At 35.9% G+C, this 17,214-nt stretch overlaps 1 protein-coding gene across 7 annotated transcripts in view; it reads left to right on the top strand.

The window, feature by feature from the left end:
- HDX (highly divergent homeobox) overlaps window positions 1–17,214 on the top strand; it is a 280,805-nt gene that overhangs the window by 40,792 nt on the left and 222,799 nt on the right. For all 7 annotated transcript variants that reach the window (XR_005386374.1, XR_005386375.1, XR_005386377.1 and 4 more), the window contains exons 2-3: window positions 1,065–1,211; window positions 6,939–8,051. Coding sequence is in view for 2 of the 7 variants with exons in the window: in XM_038587792.1 (XP_038443720.1) it covers window positions 1,065–1,211; window positions 6,939–8,051 (1,260 nt within the window). In the remaining 5 variants the exon portion in view is untranslated. The remainder of the gene's footprint in view (window positions 1–1,064; window positions 1,212–6,938; window positions 8,052–17,214) is intronic.

Genomic DNA, 17,214 nt, shown 5'->3' with positions numbered 1-17,214 from the left:
TGGTAGGTAGAACATGTCATGTGTTCTAGTATTTTACAAACTAAGAAATAGAGGCTCATAGAAATTAAGTGACTTACACAGTAGTCTGCAGTGGAGCTAAGTGTAGTACACAGGTCATTTTATTCCTATGGGCTGTCATATGCTGAGTGAGTGGCACATTGCAAGGAGTATTAGATTAGTACATTTTGAGGTAAATTTAAATAACTTTTTTTTATTTAAATAACTTTAAAAATATTTTATTTATTTATTCATGAGAGACACACAAAGAGAGGCAGAGATATAGGCAGAGGAAGATGTGGGACTCAATCCCAGGACCCTGGAATCACGACCTAAGCCGAAGGCAGGTGCTCAACCACTGAGCCACCCAGGCGGTCCTCCCATTGAGTGATTAAAAGTACATGGTTTACTTTAGGAAAATGCACATGATTTTGAATTTTGATTTATATACAATTATTTTGGTTAGTATTGGCTAAAGCAAAGATATTTTGAGTCACTAATAGTTCCTGTTTATTTTTAAGCTTTTTAAGATAATTTTTGTCTTAATATATAAAAATAACCCCTTTATCCAAGAAAGGAAAAATAAAAGCACCCCTTTATTTCAGACCACAATTTCTAGCTGTAAGACATATTCCAGATGCCTTGTTTGATGAAAAATAGTGAGTGTCCTGTTGATAACCTATCATGAATGTATGGCTACCACGATCTCTGGCTTTACTGGCCAAAAATATTTATTTCAGTGAAAGAATCTTTATTTCCCGTGTAGTGACACTAGCCAGATCGGGTTTTCCTCTCTCTCTCTCTCTCTCTCTCTCTCTCTTTCTCTTTGTCCTTAACATTGTTACTTCTTCTGAACAAATTTAATAACTTTTTGCATTATATATAATTTTCAGTTAGAACCTGTCTCCCTTTAGCACACAAATTATTGCCCACTACTGGGATTTAGTTCAATTAAATAAACCTTTCAGCTTTGAAGCATTGTAACTGTATCAAAAAGTGGGAGCATGAAATTCTGCATATACCCAATTTTTATTCCAACTCTCAGAGTATCTTTCTTTTATTTTTAGATGAATCTACGTTCTGTATTTACTGTAGAACAACAAAGGATTTTACAGCGTTATTATGAAAATGGAATGACAAATCAAAGTAAAAATTGCTTTCAGCTCATATTACAGTGTGCACAGGAGACTAAGCTGGACTTCAGTGTAGTCAGGGTAAGTATTGAGGTCATAATTCTTGAATTTATGGCTTTTTATTATAAGTGATAATTGTTTAATATGAAAAAAATCATCAAGAGTATGAAGTCACTAACTTTATAAACAGTTTCGTTTCCCTGGTATAAAAATACTACTTTAAAAAATAATAAATGGAGCTAATAATTTAGTATGTGTTTCTGTAAATACCTTGAAAACACCAAAACTTTCACATCATAAACATAGTTTTAAAAAATTCCAGTCCTTTGAACTACTGAATACTTTTAAGATTAGTTCCTTATCCTGTGCCTTCTTTAAATCCAGGATTGATCTTCATATAACCCTCCAAAATGATATTAGTAAAACATCATTTACCAAGAGACTATTATGTACCTAGCATATTTTCTTGGTATATTTGAATTTTTTTAACCAGACATTTTCAGTATTTTTTTTAGGAAAACCTGGCCTTTTTAAAATGAATTCCCACTCCTCTTTTCTAAGTAAAATGCATGTGTTTTAATGGTTTAGCTAATGAGTAAGGAACAAGAAATCCCACGGGAGGAAATTTTCCTTTATTATGACCATAAGTATTCATCTGTAAAAATCAGAGCCACTAAACTTTTGTGAAAGGCAATGGGAAGATGATAGATAGAGAGGAGACAAGAGATAAATCTAATAGAACTAGTTCCTGGTATTATTAAGTGCACAGGTCTGTCTGAACACCATGTTTTATGTTTGTCTGAACATGATGCAAATACTTCTCACTTGAAAACTTATGGATTCAAAGATTGGTGACTTTCCCATTCTTGTCATTCATTAGGCTAATTTGTCAAAGAGAAGGGACATCTGTTTTTAGGTTTATGTTTCTTTTGGAGGAACTTTCAAAGGACCCTAAATATAAAAAAAAAAAACTCTTGATAAGAAGAATTGTTTGGAAAGTTTCTTAAAAATTAAAAGATTAAAAAAAAATAAAAGATATATTCACCTTTGAACAGGGAATTATGACTCCAGTTCTAGGGGGGAAATATCACAGGATATCTGTTTTTTTTTTTAATTTCTGAAATCAACCATTATATTCAGATTAATGTAAGAACTAGGAGTATCTTCCATTTATAGCTATAAATTCCCTATTTGAATTTACAACTCGATTTTCTTTTTTACTGTGAACCCTTGAGTATTTAATGGGTTCTTTTTTTGGTACCAGATTTCGTAAAATTGTGCATAAAATAAGAGAAAGTATGTTTTAGGTCAAATGTTGATCTTTTAGTAAATTCAAGTCCCTATTTTCCTTTAGTAAATCTCAGAGAAAAGTGTTTAATTTCCTTAGAAAAATTAAATATATAATATTTCAGATTGATGAGATTGTATTTTATAACTACAAACTCAGTTTTTTGAAGTACTGTTTTTCTTCTTTATTTCCTTTTATTTTATCATTACTTTAAAGTGAAAAGCCTTCTCAGAAAGCTGCTTTGTGGACTATGTGACCTTTTATATTTCCAATTTGTTATTGCAATTTCCCCTCAATAACTTGCTTGATTGTACTTGAATAGTGAGAATACTGAGAATACTGAAATACAAAGATTTATATTTATGCTCCAATTTATGCTCCAAATGGTATGAAATCTAAAACAATGGGAATAAAAGGAATAAACTCCTAGATTGTAAGCTTACAAGGAAGATGTTATTTAAGTTTTAAGGAATTGTGTAAAACAGATTCATTCTCTCTGTTCTAAAAGAATGTAAATTGTACAGAATTTCAGTCTTCCTAATCTAAATTCCAACACAATTTTGGTTGTTTTCCTGTCTGAGAAGGGAGTTGTTTATAGACATCATTCAATAACCTCTTCTGCCTTCAGTATTTTAGTAGGTCTATATGTTCTACTTGAAAGATACCTTTATTATTTTTAATACAGTGTTTATTGTGTTTTTCCTCAGAACTCAAATCCCATGGCACTAAGGACCTGATCTCAATGTAATGTAAAATGAACTTAAAAGGCTAAAACACCATGTAAAAACAGAGTAAGGGAACAGGGAAACAAAGAAGGAAGTATAGAAAAAGGAAAACAGGTTTAGAGACAGTGAATTTCACTTGATCATAGCCAAAAGGCCAAGAAGCAACGAAGACAGTGAATTTCAAAGACAGAAATGAAAGAGGATTTTATTAACTGGCGACCTAATGTCTGCCTGTCTTTCTTTCTCTTCCTTCCTTCCTTCCTTCCTTCCTTCCTTCCTTCCTTCCTTCCTTTCTTTCTTTCTTTCTTTCTTTCTTTCTTTCTTTCTTTCTTTCTTTCTTTCTTTTTACTTTGTTAGCTACAGACCCCAAATTCTCATCATATCAATTTTGTTTGACCCATTTTTTTTCTCTCACCAATGAGGCATTTGGAATGAGAATCATTTATATCCTGTAGGCACTCGTTATTTTTGGATTGTGTAACTGAATGATTTAAATAAAATTTAATTCGGTTATTGGGAATGCTCAGGCAATACATTTTCTTTATTTTCAGAATTTTAAAAATATTTCTTAAGTATACACTTTCCCACTTTAACTTCAGTGGAAAATATTGAATTCAACCTTTACTTTTTGACTCAGTTGCATTATTAAATGAATTACTGTACTATGCTATAAAATAATAACTCTCATAACATGGTTAGCTATATGGATTTATTTTCTCCTTCACTAAAGAACAACAAACTAATTATTTCTCACATTAATTCTCTTATGTTTTCCTTACTTCTCCTTTTTTTTACTTCCCCTTTTTAATGAGCAAAATATCATGGACATTCCATTTCGGTGCTATCAAGTTGCCTCCAATTGCAATCTCTATCACCAATGCTCTACTTATTTTGTTATTTCTAATTTGTTATAGATTAGAATACCAGATTTGGTGAAATAATGTATAAAATAAGAGGAAGTGTGTTTTAAGGTGGACGATTGTGCTTTAGTAAAGTACATGTATCTTGTGATATCTATATTGTCTGTTCTAGACAAATGAAATTGTTAGATAGCTGAGCTTCATATGCATGTGATACGCTACTGCGTTTTACTTTTTGATGAGTATGTAATATAAATATCTAAAAATGGGTAGGAAATATCAGAAAGGGAGATAGAACATAAAGACTCTTAACTCTGGAAAATGAACTAGGGGTGGTGGAAGGGGAGGAGGGCGGGGAGTGGGGGAGAATGGGTGACGGGCACTGAGGGGGGCACTTGACAGGATGAGCACTGGGTGTTATTCTGTATGTTGGCAAATTGAACACCAATAAAAAATAAATTTATTATTTAAAAAATAAAAACTACATAAATTACTATATTTAGAAATATACATATATATAGAAATATACACATTGTATATACTGTATATTTCTATATATGTCTATATGTATATATATTATGCATACCATATACTATATATACTAAGCATTTCTATATATGTATATTTCTATATTTAGATTGCAAATTTATGGCTTATTTAATATTTTATGTAAAACTATTCACTAAGATCACTCTTAAACTTCCTGCATTAAGGTAGTTATATTAGAGGACGTTTATTTGTTTTCTTAGAAATATTGCCCAGAGCTACCTTCCAGATTTAGTAGTCCTTGAGTTAAAATTTTACAAATTCACTATGCCATCCCACTGAAAGTTTCTGAGTGTAATGATTGTACATTTTAAAAAATTATGAACAAACACATTATACTTCCTATGCATGTTTTTCAAACTTGAAAAACCATAAGAGAGTAACTTATTTTGAATATTTGTAAAATTCACCTTTTTAAATCATACCTTGAAATTATATTTATCCAAAAATATTTCGAGTATATACTTTAAAACCTTTCACTTTTTCTACTCTGCCTCATTCTCCTTTGACATTTTATTTCTTTGTTCCTCTGCTTGTAATTCTCACCTCTGCTGTTTAATAAAACTAAATTAGAATGAGTTTAAAATTCCCACAGCCTCATGTGAAGCAAAATAGAGCATCTATATCTCTAGAATATTTTCCTTGTTAGAGAAATACTAATTATAAAAGTAAAATGGCCAATAAAGATGACCATTTCAGGAGTTTCTTGCATTAGTGGAAGGAGATTTTGCTTTGAGGTCAAGTAAAATTGATTTTGAATCCTTGCTCCAACACCTGCTGACACGTTATCCTTCTATATGCTACTTAATACTTCTGAACCCCATTTTTTTTCATTTATACAATTAGGAAGAATAATCAAATAAGCTAATATATATAAACACATAATGGGGATTCAATATATGTTAGCTTTTATTTGTAGAATTACAGCAACATTAATGGTGTAAGCATCAAAAACTGAGTAATTTTTGTGGTCTTCAAAAACACGTCACATAAAAGTTAACAAATACACCCTGCACCATGTTTGTGGTAGTTTAGTTCATTTAATATTTTCACTTATTTTATTTTTTTAAAAAAATATAATAGATTAATGTGTTTTGGTAGTTTATAAATATGGTACGCATTTTGAAATAGTTACAAAGTTTACTGATCACATTATGGAATGTATTTCTTAGAGCATATTTCTTATTGCATAATTATGATTCAGTGTAATATCACTGTGATTGTTAAAACAAATTACTTATATAAAAGTACATATTTTTAAATTAAACCTAAATGCCAACCTATTTTATTATTTTATTAATAATGATTTTTCTGTTTATAAAAGTAATACACATTTACTATATAAAATTTGGTAGGTAGAGAGAACTATAAAGAAGGAAATAACTACCATAAATTAATGACAAACTGGGAGAAGTATTTGTAACTTGTGATGAAGTGTTGCTATCTCTAGTAAAAAATTGTTTTATATATCAATTTAAAAAGATAAATACTCCAATGTAAAAATGAGTAAAGTTAATGGATAGACAGTTTATTAAAGTAATATAGTAACCATAGAAATTCCAATGAAAACAGTGATTATATACCTTATATTTAATCCTAGGCTACTAAAGACTACAAAAAGATAACGCAAAATGTTGTTGAGGGTGTAGGGAAACCAGAACTCATACATCGGAGGGTACTTTGAAAGTATCAAAATGCCCAACACTTTCCCTTCTAGGATAGCATTCTAATGGACCAGTAGCACAAAGATGCACATACAGTGACATGTATTTCAGTATCATTTATAATAGTGAATACTTCTAAAATAACCCATTAGTATCTAGCGATAAATAAATTAACCAAGTTATGATATATTTGTAGAACAGAAGTTGTCAAACCTGAAGATTACAAGTATATAGTTATTTAATAATACTCTGAGCATTTTCCAATCTTGGTAAGCATCCTACTTTTAGTATGCTTCCAATTTTTCACTATTATAAATAAATATATGACGAACTTAATTGCATATAAACTTTGTATATATCTATGATTATTTTTAGGATAAATTCCTAGAAACGGATTTACTAGGTCAAGGGATATAAACATTTTTAGGATTCTTGCTACAGATTAATTGAATGGATTTTGAGGAAAGAAGCAATAATACAATTCTGTTATCAAAGTTCCTAGATATTTGTTAAGAGTAAGCTCTTGTCTGACCTTATACTTTATTTATTTTTATTTTTTAATCTTATACTTTAGTTACTTTTTCTTTTATTATATCTTTTTTGTTTTAAATTTGTATAGGACTTATTCCTATGACAAATGAGAGTACAGTTTATCACATTGGAAGTGTTTTTTCTTATTGTTTTTGTTAAGAACATTTTTATATTGTCATTTTTTATCCTTACAGACGTGGGTTGGCAATAAGAGAAGAAAAATGAGTAGTAAGAATTCTGAATCAGGAGCAACAACAGGAACACTTGCTGGTACCTCTTTGACAGCTCCAGACATTACAGTCAGAAATGTAGTTAACATCACTAGACCCTCAAGCCAACAGTCTTCTTGGACATCTGCCAATAATGATGTCATTGTAACTGGTACATACAGTCCGGCAAGTTCATCAAGTAGGCAAGTGACAACCAAACTTTCAGATACACAACTTACAGAAGCACATAAAATTCCTGTTCAGAAAACAGCCAGTAAAAATGATACTGAGTTTCAGTTGCACATTCCTGTTCAAAGACAAGTAGCACACTGTAAAAATGCCTCTCTGCTCTTAGGTGAAAAAACAATTATCTTATCAAGACAGACAAGTGTGCTAAATGCTGGAAACTCAGTATACAGCCACACCAAGAAAAACTATGGAAGCTCTTCAATGCAAGCCTCTGAGATGATGGTACCTCAAAAGCCATCTGAATGCCACCGACCTTGCAAAATTGAACCAGTTGGAATTCAAAGGTCATATAAGCCCGAACACACAGGTCTAGCTTCACATAACTTATGTGGACAAAAGCCACCTATTAGAGACCCTTACTGTAGAACACAAAACTTGGAAATCCGCGAAGTATTTTCATTGGCTGTTAGTGACTACCCCCAGAGAATTCTAGGAGGAAATGCCCCACAGAAGCATAGTTCAGCAGAAGGAACTTGTTTGTCCATTGCAATGGAGACTGGAGATGCTGATGATGAATATGCCAAAGAGGAAGAGTTGGCATTGATGGGAGCACAGATACCAAGCTACTCAAGATTTTATGAAAGTGGTAGATCCCATGGAGCAGAGAACCAAAGTACTGCATTGCCTGGACCAGGAAGAAATATGCCAAATTCCCAAATGGTAAATATTAGAGATTTTTCAGACAATGTACTGTATCAAAACAGAGACTACCATTTGACACCACGGACCTCATTACATACAGTAGCTACTACAATGTACAGTAATACAAATCCATCACGGAGTAATTTTTCATCGCATTTTGCTTCATCAAACCAGCTGAGGTTATCACAAAACCAAAACAATTACCAGGTAATGTATACATTTATTCTATAAGTTTTTAAAAAGTTTTCTTTGGAATAAAAAGCTGCACTTGATATCCAGTTAAACATGAGACTTGGCTCACTTAACTCATATTTTGAAGTAATTTGAGATTTTTTTTTTGCTTCAAAGTGGTAGTTTGGCAAGGTAAGTCAGTCATTTCCCCAAGAGATAATGGTAAAGAAGTCAGAGAATACAATAGCTCAGCCAATTGCTTTATCTAAAAATAAATGCCCTGTTAAAACATCAAATGGAAGATTGATCGAGTTTTAAAAATATTTATAGGAAGAGTTGTTCAGAGTAAAATTTAAAGTAACTTTAAGCCTGTGCAAAAAATAGGTATTATTTCTTCACTATTTCACATATTCAGTTGTTTATGTATGCTTCAGATAATCTCAACAGTGAGGTGCAAGCCCACCTCAGAACATCTAAGACCATAGTTTTCTCTGAAAAATATGTTTCTGAGAATTTGAATAGCAGGATATGGGTGTTTGCTATTTTTCTTTGCTACTGGCTAGACCCTTTGAATTTTTCAGCCACAGTATTTAAGTTTAATCTGGACTTAAGATCCTTTGGCTATTTTCAACCAATGTAAGGAACCAATTTCTCTTAACTCCAGTTTATAGCTCCATGTTTCAATATGAGAAGCAGTAACAGGGTATCATCATTAATATTCATTTATTACTGAGAATCTACTCATTTTCCTGTGTTTGTTATTTCCTAAAGCATGCTTAAAGCAACATTGAATCATACTATTAAGATTCTCCACCAAACCAGCTTTTTTTTTTCCAAACCAGCTTTAATTCACCTTCTCTTTTGTATTTTTTAAACCCTTTAGTGTTGTTCTTAATAACTGTAATGACAATAACAATTACCATCTGTTGAGGGACTTTCACATACTAGGCATCATCAGTCACTTTATATACCTGATCTCATATAATCTTCTGGACATATAGATATTTTATATATATTTCAATAACTTGTCCAGGATCACATAGCCAGTAAGTACATGACAGAACCAGTATTCCAACTAAGAAATATATCATGTGTATTTTTTCTACTTTATCATACAGCCTAATGATTTCAACTGTGTTAGAATTATCTGGAAGTCTGGACGTACAGTTTAATTTTTATTTTTTTCATAAACCAACCACTCCATTAAAAATAATTTAACCTATGCTTTTTTATAGTCTCTATTTTTTCCTGACAGAACTTTTAAAGGGATTAAATTTGTTTTATTTAAAAGAACCCCTTAAAAGAAATACAACTTAGCAACTTTTCTGAATAGTAATCTCTTTATGGGATGCCTGGGTGGCTCAGTGGTTGAGTGTCTGCCTTTGGCTCAGGGCGTGATGCCAGAGTCCTGGGATGGAGCCCCACATCAGGCTTCCTGCATGGAGCCTGCTTCTCCCTCTGCCTATGTATCTGCCTCTTTCCTCTCTCTCTCTCTCTCTCTCTTTCTTTCATGAATAAATAAATACAATCTTTAAAAAAATAGTAATCTCTTTAAAGAAAGGCAGTCTGACATAACAATGAAGGGCATTGACTTAGAGCCCAGTAGACTTGGATTCAAATCTAGGTTCTGCCACTTTCTACTTGGGTGACCTCAGGCAAGTGCCACAGATTCTTTGTGTAACAGTTTCTTTATTTGTATAATGTGGTTAATAATATCTATTTCCCAGGAAAGCTATGCCATGATTACATCACAATCAGTGTAAGGCTACTTGCGCATTACTTGGAACATAAACTTTCTTACACTTTTTATGTTTTAGTTGGAAAGTTAATGAAGCTCTGCTAGTCCAGGTCTCCTTTACATTCAATTTCAAATAAAATATCATATTGCAGAGTCCACAATTATCACAGGGTAGTTGAAGAAGAAGTAGCCGTAGTGCTGGCTGGAGATCAGCCATCAACTTTAACATAAGCTGTGTACTTATTTATATTGTACTGGATGTTCTCTAACTTGACCTTAGACAGTATGGCAAAAGGTGTTCGCAGAGAATCCTTGGGGCATCACTTTGCCCCACCTTTCTTTTATTTAGTTGAGATTTGAGGGAAATCAAAGCAGCCTGAGGAAGTGTAGTCCATAAAAATGTCTTAGTTCATTCGAGCTGCTAAAACAAACATACTATAGACTGGGTGAATTAAACAACAAATGTTTAAATCTCACAGTTCTGGAAGCCTGGAAGCCCAAGATCAAGGTACTGACAGATTTGGTATCTGATAAAGGGATTCTTCTTTTATGCTTACCTAATTGTGGTATCTGGTAAAGGGATGCTTCCTTTTTGCTTACCTAATTCATAAACGATTGGCCTCTTACTATGTCCTCATATGGCATAAGGGGCAAGGGAATTCTCTGGGTTCATTATTATGAGGGAAATAATCCCATTCATGACAGCTCCATTTTCATGACCTAATCACCTCTCAAAAGCCAAGCCACAAAACATCATCACACTGAGGATTAGGCTTGAACATATGAATTCCACTGGGATGGAAACATTCAAATCCATGGTAGTTATTCTATAAATTTTTTATAATAAATTTATTCTCTATTGGTATTCGATTAACCAACATACAGAATAACACCCAGTGCTCATCCCGTCAAGAGCCTCCCACAGTGCCCGTCACCCATTCACCCCCACCACCCGCCCTCCTCCCCTTCCACCACCCCTAGTTCGTTTCCCAGAGTTAGAAGTCTTTATGTTCTGCCTCCCTTTCTGATATTTCCCACACATTTCTTCTCCCTTCCCTTATATTCTCTTTCATTATTATTTATATTCCCCAAATGAATGAGAACATATAATGTTTGTCCTTCACCGACTGACTTACTTCACTCAGCATAATACCCTCCAGTTCCATCCACGTTGAAGCAAATGGTGGATATTTGTTGTTTCTAATGGCTTAGTAATATTCCATTGTATACATAAACCACATCTTCTTTATCCATTCATCTTTCGAAGGACACCGAGGCTCCTTCCACAGTTTGGCTATTGTGGACATTGCTGCTATAAACATCGGGGTGCAGGTGTCCCGGCGTTTCATTGCATCTGAATCTTTGGGGTAAATCCCCAACAGTGCAATTGCTGGGTCGTAGGGCAGGTCTATTTTTAACTCTTTGAGGAACCTCCACACAGTTTTACAGAGTGGCTGCATCATTTCACATTTCCACCAACAGTGTAAGAGGGTTCCCTTTTCTGCACATCCTCTCCAACATTTGTGGTTTCATGGCCTGTTAATTTTCCCCATTCTCACTGGTGTGACGTGGTATCTCATTGTGATTTTGATTTGTATTTCCCTGATGGCAAGTGATGCAGAGCATTTTCTCATGTGCGTGTTAGCCATGTCTTTGTCTTCCTCTGTGAGATTTCTGTTCATGTCTTTTGCCCATTTCAGGATTGGATTGTTTGTTTCTTTGGTGTTGAGTTGAATAAGTTCTTTATAGATCTTGGAAACTAGCCCTTTATCTGATATGTCATTTGCAAATATCTTCTCCCATTCTGTAGGTTGTCTTTTAGTTTTGTTCACTGTATCCTTTGCTGTGCAAAAGCTTCTAATCTTGATGAAGTACCAATAGTTCATTTTTGCTTTTGTTTCTTTTGCCTAGGTGGATGTGTCTTGCAAGAAGTTACTGTGGATGAGTTCAAAAAGGGTGTTACCTGTGTTCTCCTCTAGGATTTTGATGGAATCTTGTCTCACATTTAGATCTTTCATCCATTTTGAGTTTATCTTTGTGTATGGTGCAAGAGAGTGGTCTAGTTCATTCTTCTGCATGTGGATGTCCAATTTTCCCAGCACCATTTATTGAAGAGACTGTCTTCCAGTGGATAGTCTTTCCTCCTTTATCGAATATTAGTTGACCATAAAGTTCAGGGTCCACTTCTGGGTTCTCTATTCTGTTCCATAGATCTATGTGTCTGTTTTTGTGCCAGGACCACACTGTCTTGATGAGGACAGCTTTGTAGTACAACCTGAAATCTGGCATTGTGATGCCCCCAGGTATGGTTTTCTTTTTTCAAATTCCCCTGGTTTTGAGGTCTTTTCTGAATCCACACAAATCTTTTTTTTTTTTTTTTGAAGAGATTCCACACAAATCTTAAAATAATTTGCTCTAATCTCTGAAGAAAGTCCATGGTATTTTGATAGGGATTGCATTAAACATGTAAATTGCCCTGGGTAACATTGACATTTTCACAATATTAATTCTGCCAATCCATGAGCATGGAATATTTTTCCATCTCTTTGTGTCTTCCTCAATTTCTTTCAGAAGTGCTCTGTAGTTTTTAGGGTATAGATCCTTTAACTCTTTGGTTAGGTTTATTCCTGGGTATCTTATGCTTTTGGGTGCAATTGTAAATGGGATTGACTCCTTAATTTCTCTTTCTTCAGTCTCATTGTTAGTGTATAGAAATGCCATTGATTTCTGGGCATTGATTTTGTATCCTGCCACGCTACCAAATTGCTGTATGAGTTCTAGCAATCTTGGGGTGGAGACTTTTGGGTTTTCTATGTAGAGTATCATGTCATAGGCGAAGAGGGAGAGTTTGACTTCTTCTTTGCCAATTTGAATGCCTTTAATGTCTTTTTGTTGTCTGATTGCCGAGGGTAGGACATCCAGTACTATGTTGAATAGCAGTGGTGAGAGTGGACATCCCTGTCTTGTTTCTGATCTTAGGGGAAAGGCTCCGAGTGCTTCCCCATTGAGAATGATATTTGCTGTGGGCTTTACGTACATGGCTTTTAAGATGTTGAGGAATGTTCCCTGTATCCCTACACTCTGAAGAGTTTTGATCAGGAATGGATGCTGTGTTTTGTCAAATACTTTCTCTGCATCTAATGAGAGGATCATATGGTTCTTGGTTTTTCTCTTGCTGATATGATGAATCACATTGATTGTTTTACGAGTATTCAACCAGCCTTGTGTCCTGGGATAAATCCTACTTGGTCATGGTGAATAATTTTCTTAATGTATTGTTGGATCTTATTGGCTAGTATCTTGTTTAGAATTTATGCATGTTCATCAGGGATATTGGTCTGTAATTCTCCTTTATGGTGGGGTCTTTTTCTGGTTTTGGAATTAAGGTGATGCTGGCCTCATAGAACGAATTTGGAGTACTCCATCTCTTTCTATCTTTCCAAACAGCCTTAGTAGAATAACTATGGTTTCTTCTTTAAACGTTTGATAGAATTCCCCTGGGAAGCCATCTGGCCCTGGACTTTTGTGTCTTTGGAGGTTTTTGATAACTGCTTCAATTTCCTCCCTGGTTATTGGCCTGTTCAGGTTTTCTATTTCTTCCTGTTCCACTTTTGGTAGTTTGTGGCTTTCCAGGAATGCATCCATTTCTTCTAGATTGCCTAATTTATTGGCGTATAGCTGTTCATAATATGTTTTTAAAATCGTTTGTATTTCCTTGGTGTTGGTAGTGATCTCTCCTTTCTCATTCATGATTTTATTAATTTGAGTCTTCTCTCTCTTCTTTTTAATAAGGCTGGCTAATGGTTTATCTATATTATTAATTCTTTCAACCAACTCCTGGTTTTGTTGATCTGTTCCACAGTTGTTCTGATCTTGATTTCGTTGAGTTCTGCTCGAATCTTTATTAACTCTCTTCTTCTGCTCGGTGTAGGATCTATTTGCTGCTTTTTCTCTAGCTCCTTTATGTGTAAGGTTAGCTTTTGTATTTGAGTTCTTTCCAGTTTTTGGATGGATGCTTGTATTGCGATGTATTTCCCCCTAAGGGCTGCTTTTACTGCATCCGAAAGATTTTGAACGGTTGTATCTTCACTTCTCATTAGTTTCCATGAATCTTTTTAATTCTTCCTTAATTTCCTGGTTGACCCTTTCATCTTTTAGCAGGATGGTCCTTAACCCTCACGTGTTTGAGGTCCTTCCAAACTTCTTGTTGTGATTTAGTTCTAATTTCAAGGCATTATGGTCTGAGAATATGCAGGGGACCATCCCAATCTTTTGGTATCAGTTCAGACCTGATTTGTGACCCAGTATGTGGTCTATTCTGGAGAAAGTTCCATGTGCATTTGAGAAGAATGTGTATTCAGTTGAGTTTGGATATAAAGTTCTGTAGATATCTATGAAATCCATCTGGTCCAGTGTATCATTTAAAGCTCTCGTTTCTTTGGAGATGTTGTGCTTAGAAGACCTATCGAGGGTAGAAAGAGCTAGATTGAAGTCACCAAGTATAAGTGTATTATTATCTAAGTATGTCTTGACTTTGCTTATTAATTGATTTAAATATTTGGCAGCTCCCACATTCGGGGCATATATATTGAGGATTGTTAAGTCCTCTTGTTGGATAGATCCTTTAGGTATGATATAGTGTCCCTCTTCATCTCTCACTACAGTCTTTGTGATAAATTTTAGTTTATCTGATATAAGAATGGCTACCCCTGCTTTCTTTTGAGGACCATTTGAATGGTAAATGGTTCTCCAACCTTTTATTTTCAGGTTGTAGGTGTCCTTCTGTCTAAAATGAGTCTCTTGTAGACAGCAAATAGATGGGTCCTGCTTTTTGATCCAGTCTGAAACCCTGCGCCTTTTGATGGGGTCATTAAGCCTGTTCACGTTCAGAGTTACTATTGAGAGATATGAGTTTAGTGTCATCATGATATCTATTCAGTCTTTGTTTTTGTGGATTTTCCACTGAACTTCTTCTTAAAGGGGAATTTTAAGAGTCTCCCTTAAAGTTTCTTGCAGAGCTGGTTTGGAGGTCACATATTCTTTCCGTTCTTGCCTGTCTTGGAAGCTCTTTATCTCTCCTTCCATTTTGAATGAGAGCCTTGCTGGATAAAGTATTCTTGGTTGCATGTTCTTCTCATTTAGGACCCTGAATATATCCTGCCAGCCCTTTCTTGCCTGCCCGGTCTCTGTGGAGAGGTCTGTTGTTACGCTAATATTCCTCCCCACAAAAGTCAGGGATTTCTTGTCTCATGCTGCTTTAAGGATCTTCTCTTTATCTTTGGAGTTGCAAGCTTAACTATTAAATGTCAAGGTGTTGAACGGTTTTTATTGACTTTAGAGGGGATCTCTCTATTTCCTGGAACTGAATGCCTGTTTCCCTTCCCAGATTAGGAAAGTTTTCAGCTAGGATTTGTTCAAATACATATTCTGGCCCTCTGTCCTTTTTGGCGCCCTCGGGAACCCCAATTAAATGTAGGTTTTTCTTCCTCATGCTGTCGTTTATTTCCCTTAATCTGTCTTCATGGTCTTTTAATCGTTTGTCTCTTTTTTCCTCAGTTTCCCTCTTTGCCATCAACTTGTCTTCTATGTCACTCACTCGTTCTTCCACCACGGTAACCCTCGTCGTTAGGACTTCTAGTTTGAATTGCATCTCATTCAATTGATTTTTAATTTCTGCCTGATTAGCTGTAAATTCTGCAGTCATGAAGTCTCTTGGGTCCTTTATGCTTTTCTCGAGAGCCACCAGTAGCTGTATAATAGTGCTTCTGAATTGGCTTTCTGACATTGAATTGTAATCCAGATTTTGTAACTCTGTGGGAGAGAGGACTGTTTCTGATTCTTTCTTTTGAGGTTTTCCTTCTAGTCATTTTGCTCAGTGCAGAGTGGCCAAAAACAAGTTGTATTGGGAAAAGGAGGAAAGAGAGGAGAGAAAGAAGGAAAGAAAAGAGAAAAAGAAAAAAGGAAGAAAAAAAGAAAAAAAGGGAAGAAAAGGAGAAAGAAAAAGAAAGAAAGGAAAAATAGGTGGGGGAAGCAAACAGAAATCAAAAAGCAAAAGAAAACCAAAGAAACAAATAAACAAAAAAACAAAACCACGGGGGAGTATCTTCTGATTCTGTATACTTTAAGTCCCTTGACTTCCCCTGGAACTAGTCCGTCTAGCTGGTCTTCTGGGGGAGGGGCATGTTGTGCTGATTTTCAAGTGTTAGCACTTGGGGGAGCTGCTCTGCCCCCTGCCTGGTGCTAAGCTTAGTGGGGGTGGTTTACCCCGTCAGGGCCCAGGAGGAACAACCACAGTGGTGGCGGCCAGCTCTGGAGCCCTGGATTCAGCTCCCACAGTAACTATGGAGCTTTTGGTCTGCAGGGACTGTATGCTCTGGGGCTGGGCCGCTGATCTGCTCAGCTCGGGGCAGGAGCATCCTTGCTGTCCTGGGCCCTCCCGGCCTCTGCCTGTCCCGGGGGGAGTTCAGATCCTGGGCTGTGTCCCAGGCGCCCTATGCCCTGGGGCCTGCGCTGTTGGATTCGCGCTCCGTCTGTGCAGCTGCCTCTCCGTGGAGCCGCCGCCCGAGCCCCTCGGACCGCTCCCAGGTCAATGTGTGCCCGTGCTACAGCCCTTTAGGGGAGCTTGGCGCAGTCTCCCCAGGGCGCAGGTGTCTGTTAGTGTCCCAGGGAGCCTGAGGGCATCCCCGCCCTCCTGGGGTCCTGCTCTAACTCCCTGCAGGTGCCTTTCCACCCGGGAGGATTGGTGCAGCTCCTGCTTCTCTGGGGCGGAGCTTTACTCTCCTGGGGACTCTCGCCCCAGCCTTAGCCGTGCTCCTCCTGGGCCCCCTCCCCCTTGGATGCCTTTTGTTTCTTTATTTCTTTTTTCCCAGTCTTCCTACCTTGATTAGAAGCGCATACTCTTCTCAGTGTAGCATTCCAGCTGTTCTCTCTTTAAATCTCAGGCCGAATTCGTAGATTTTCAGGATGATTTGAAGGTTATCTAGGTAATTTGGTGGGCACAGGTGATTTGGGGACCCTACTCTTCCGCCATCTTGCCCCTCCTCTATTCTATAAGATTTTGATGAAGTTTTATTACCAAGGTATATTACTGTTAGGTGATACTTAGAAAAATAGAACCTGCAGACATATTGGCAACTTTCTGTCTAAGAAACTACAAGCAATTTTCAATAGTTTCTCACTGTAGGGCTATATAGCAGAGATATCTGCCTCTTCTTCCTGTTAAACCAGGGATCCTCAACTTGATGTCCCATTCCTGGAAGGCAATCTAAATCCAAGCAATCTAGGTGAGTGAGTACAAATTGAAGGAATCCTAAAAGATGCTGGAAAGTTGAAATCAGCTCTCTTTTGGAATGTCTTGGGAATACCATATTAAGGGTTGAATTTGTAGTAAGGAAACTGTCAGAGGGTGGCTATATCAGGATACTATAATTCAGTTCTAATTTTTTTTTCTTTATAGGCCAA

This window comes from Canis lupus, chromosome X (assembly GCF_011100685.1).
Source record: "Canis lupus familiaris isolate Mischka breed German Shepherd chromosome X, alternate assembly UU_Cfam_GSD_1.0, whole genome shotgun sequence".
NCBI classification, from domain to species: domain Eukaryota; kingdom Metazoa; phylum Chordata; class Mammalia; order Carnivora; family Canidae; genus Canis; species Canis lupus.
This window is presented reverse-complemented; position numbering and strand designations above follow the sequence as displayed.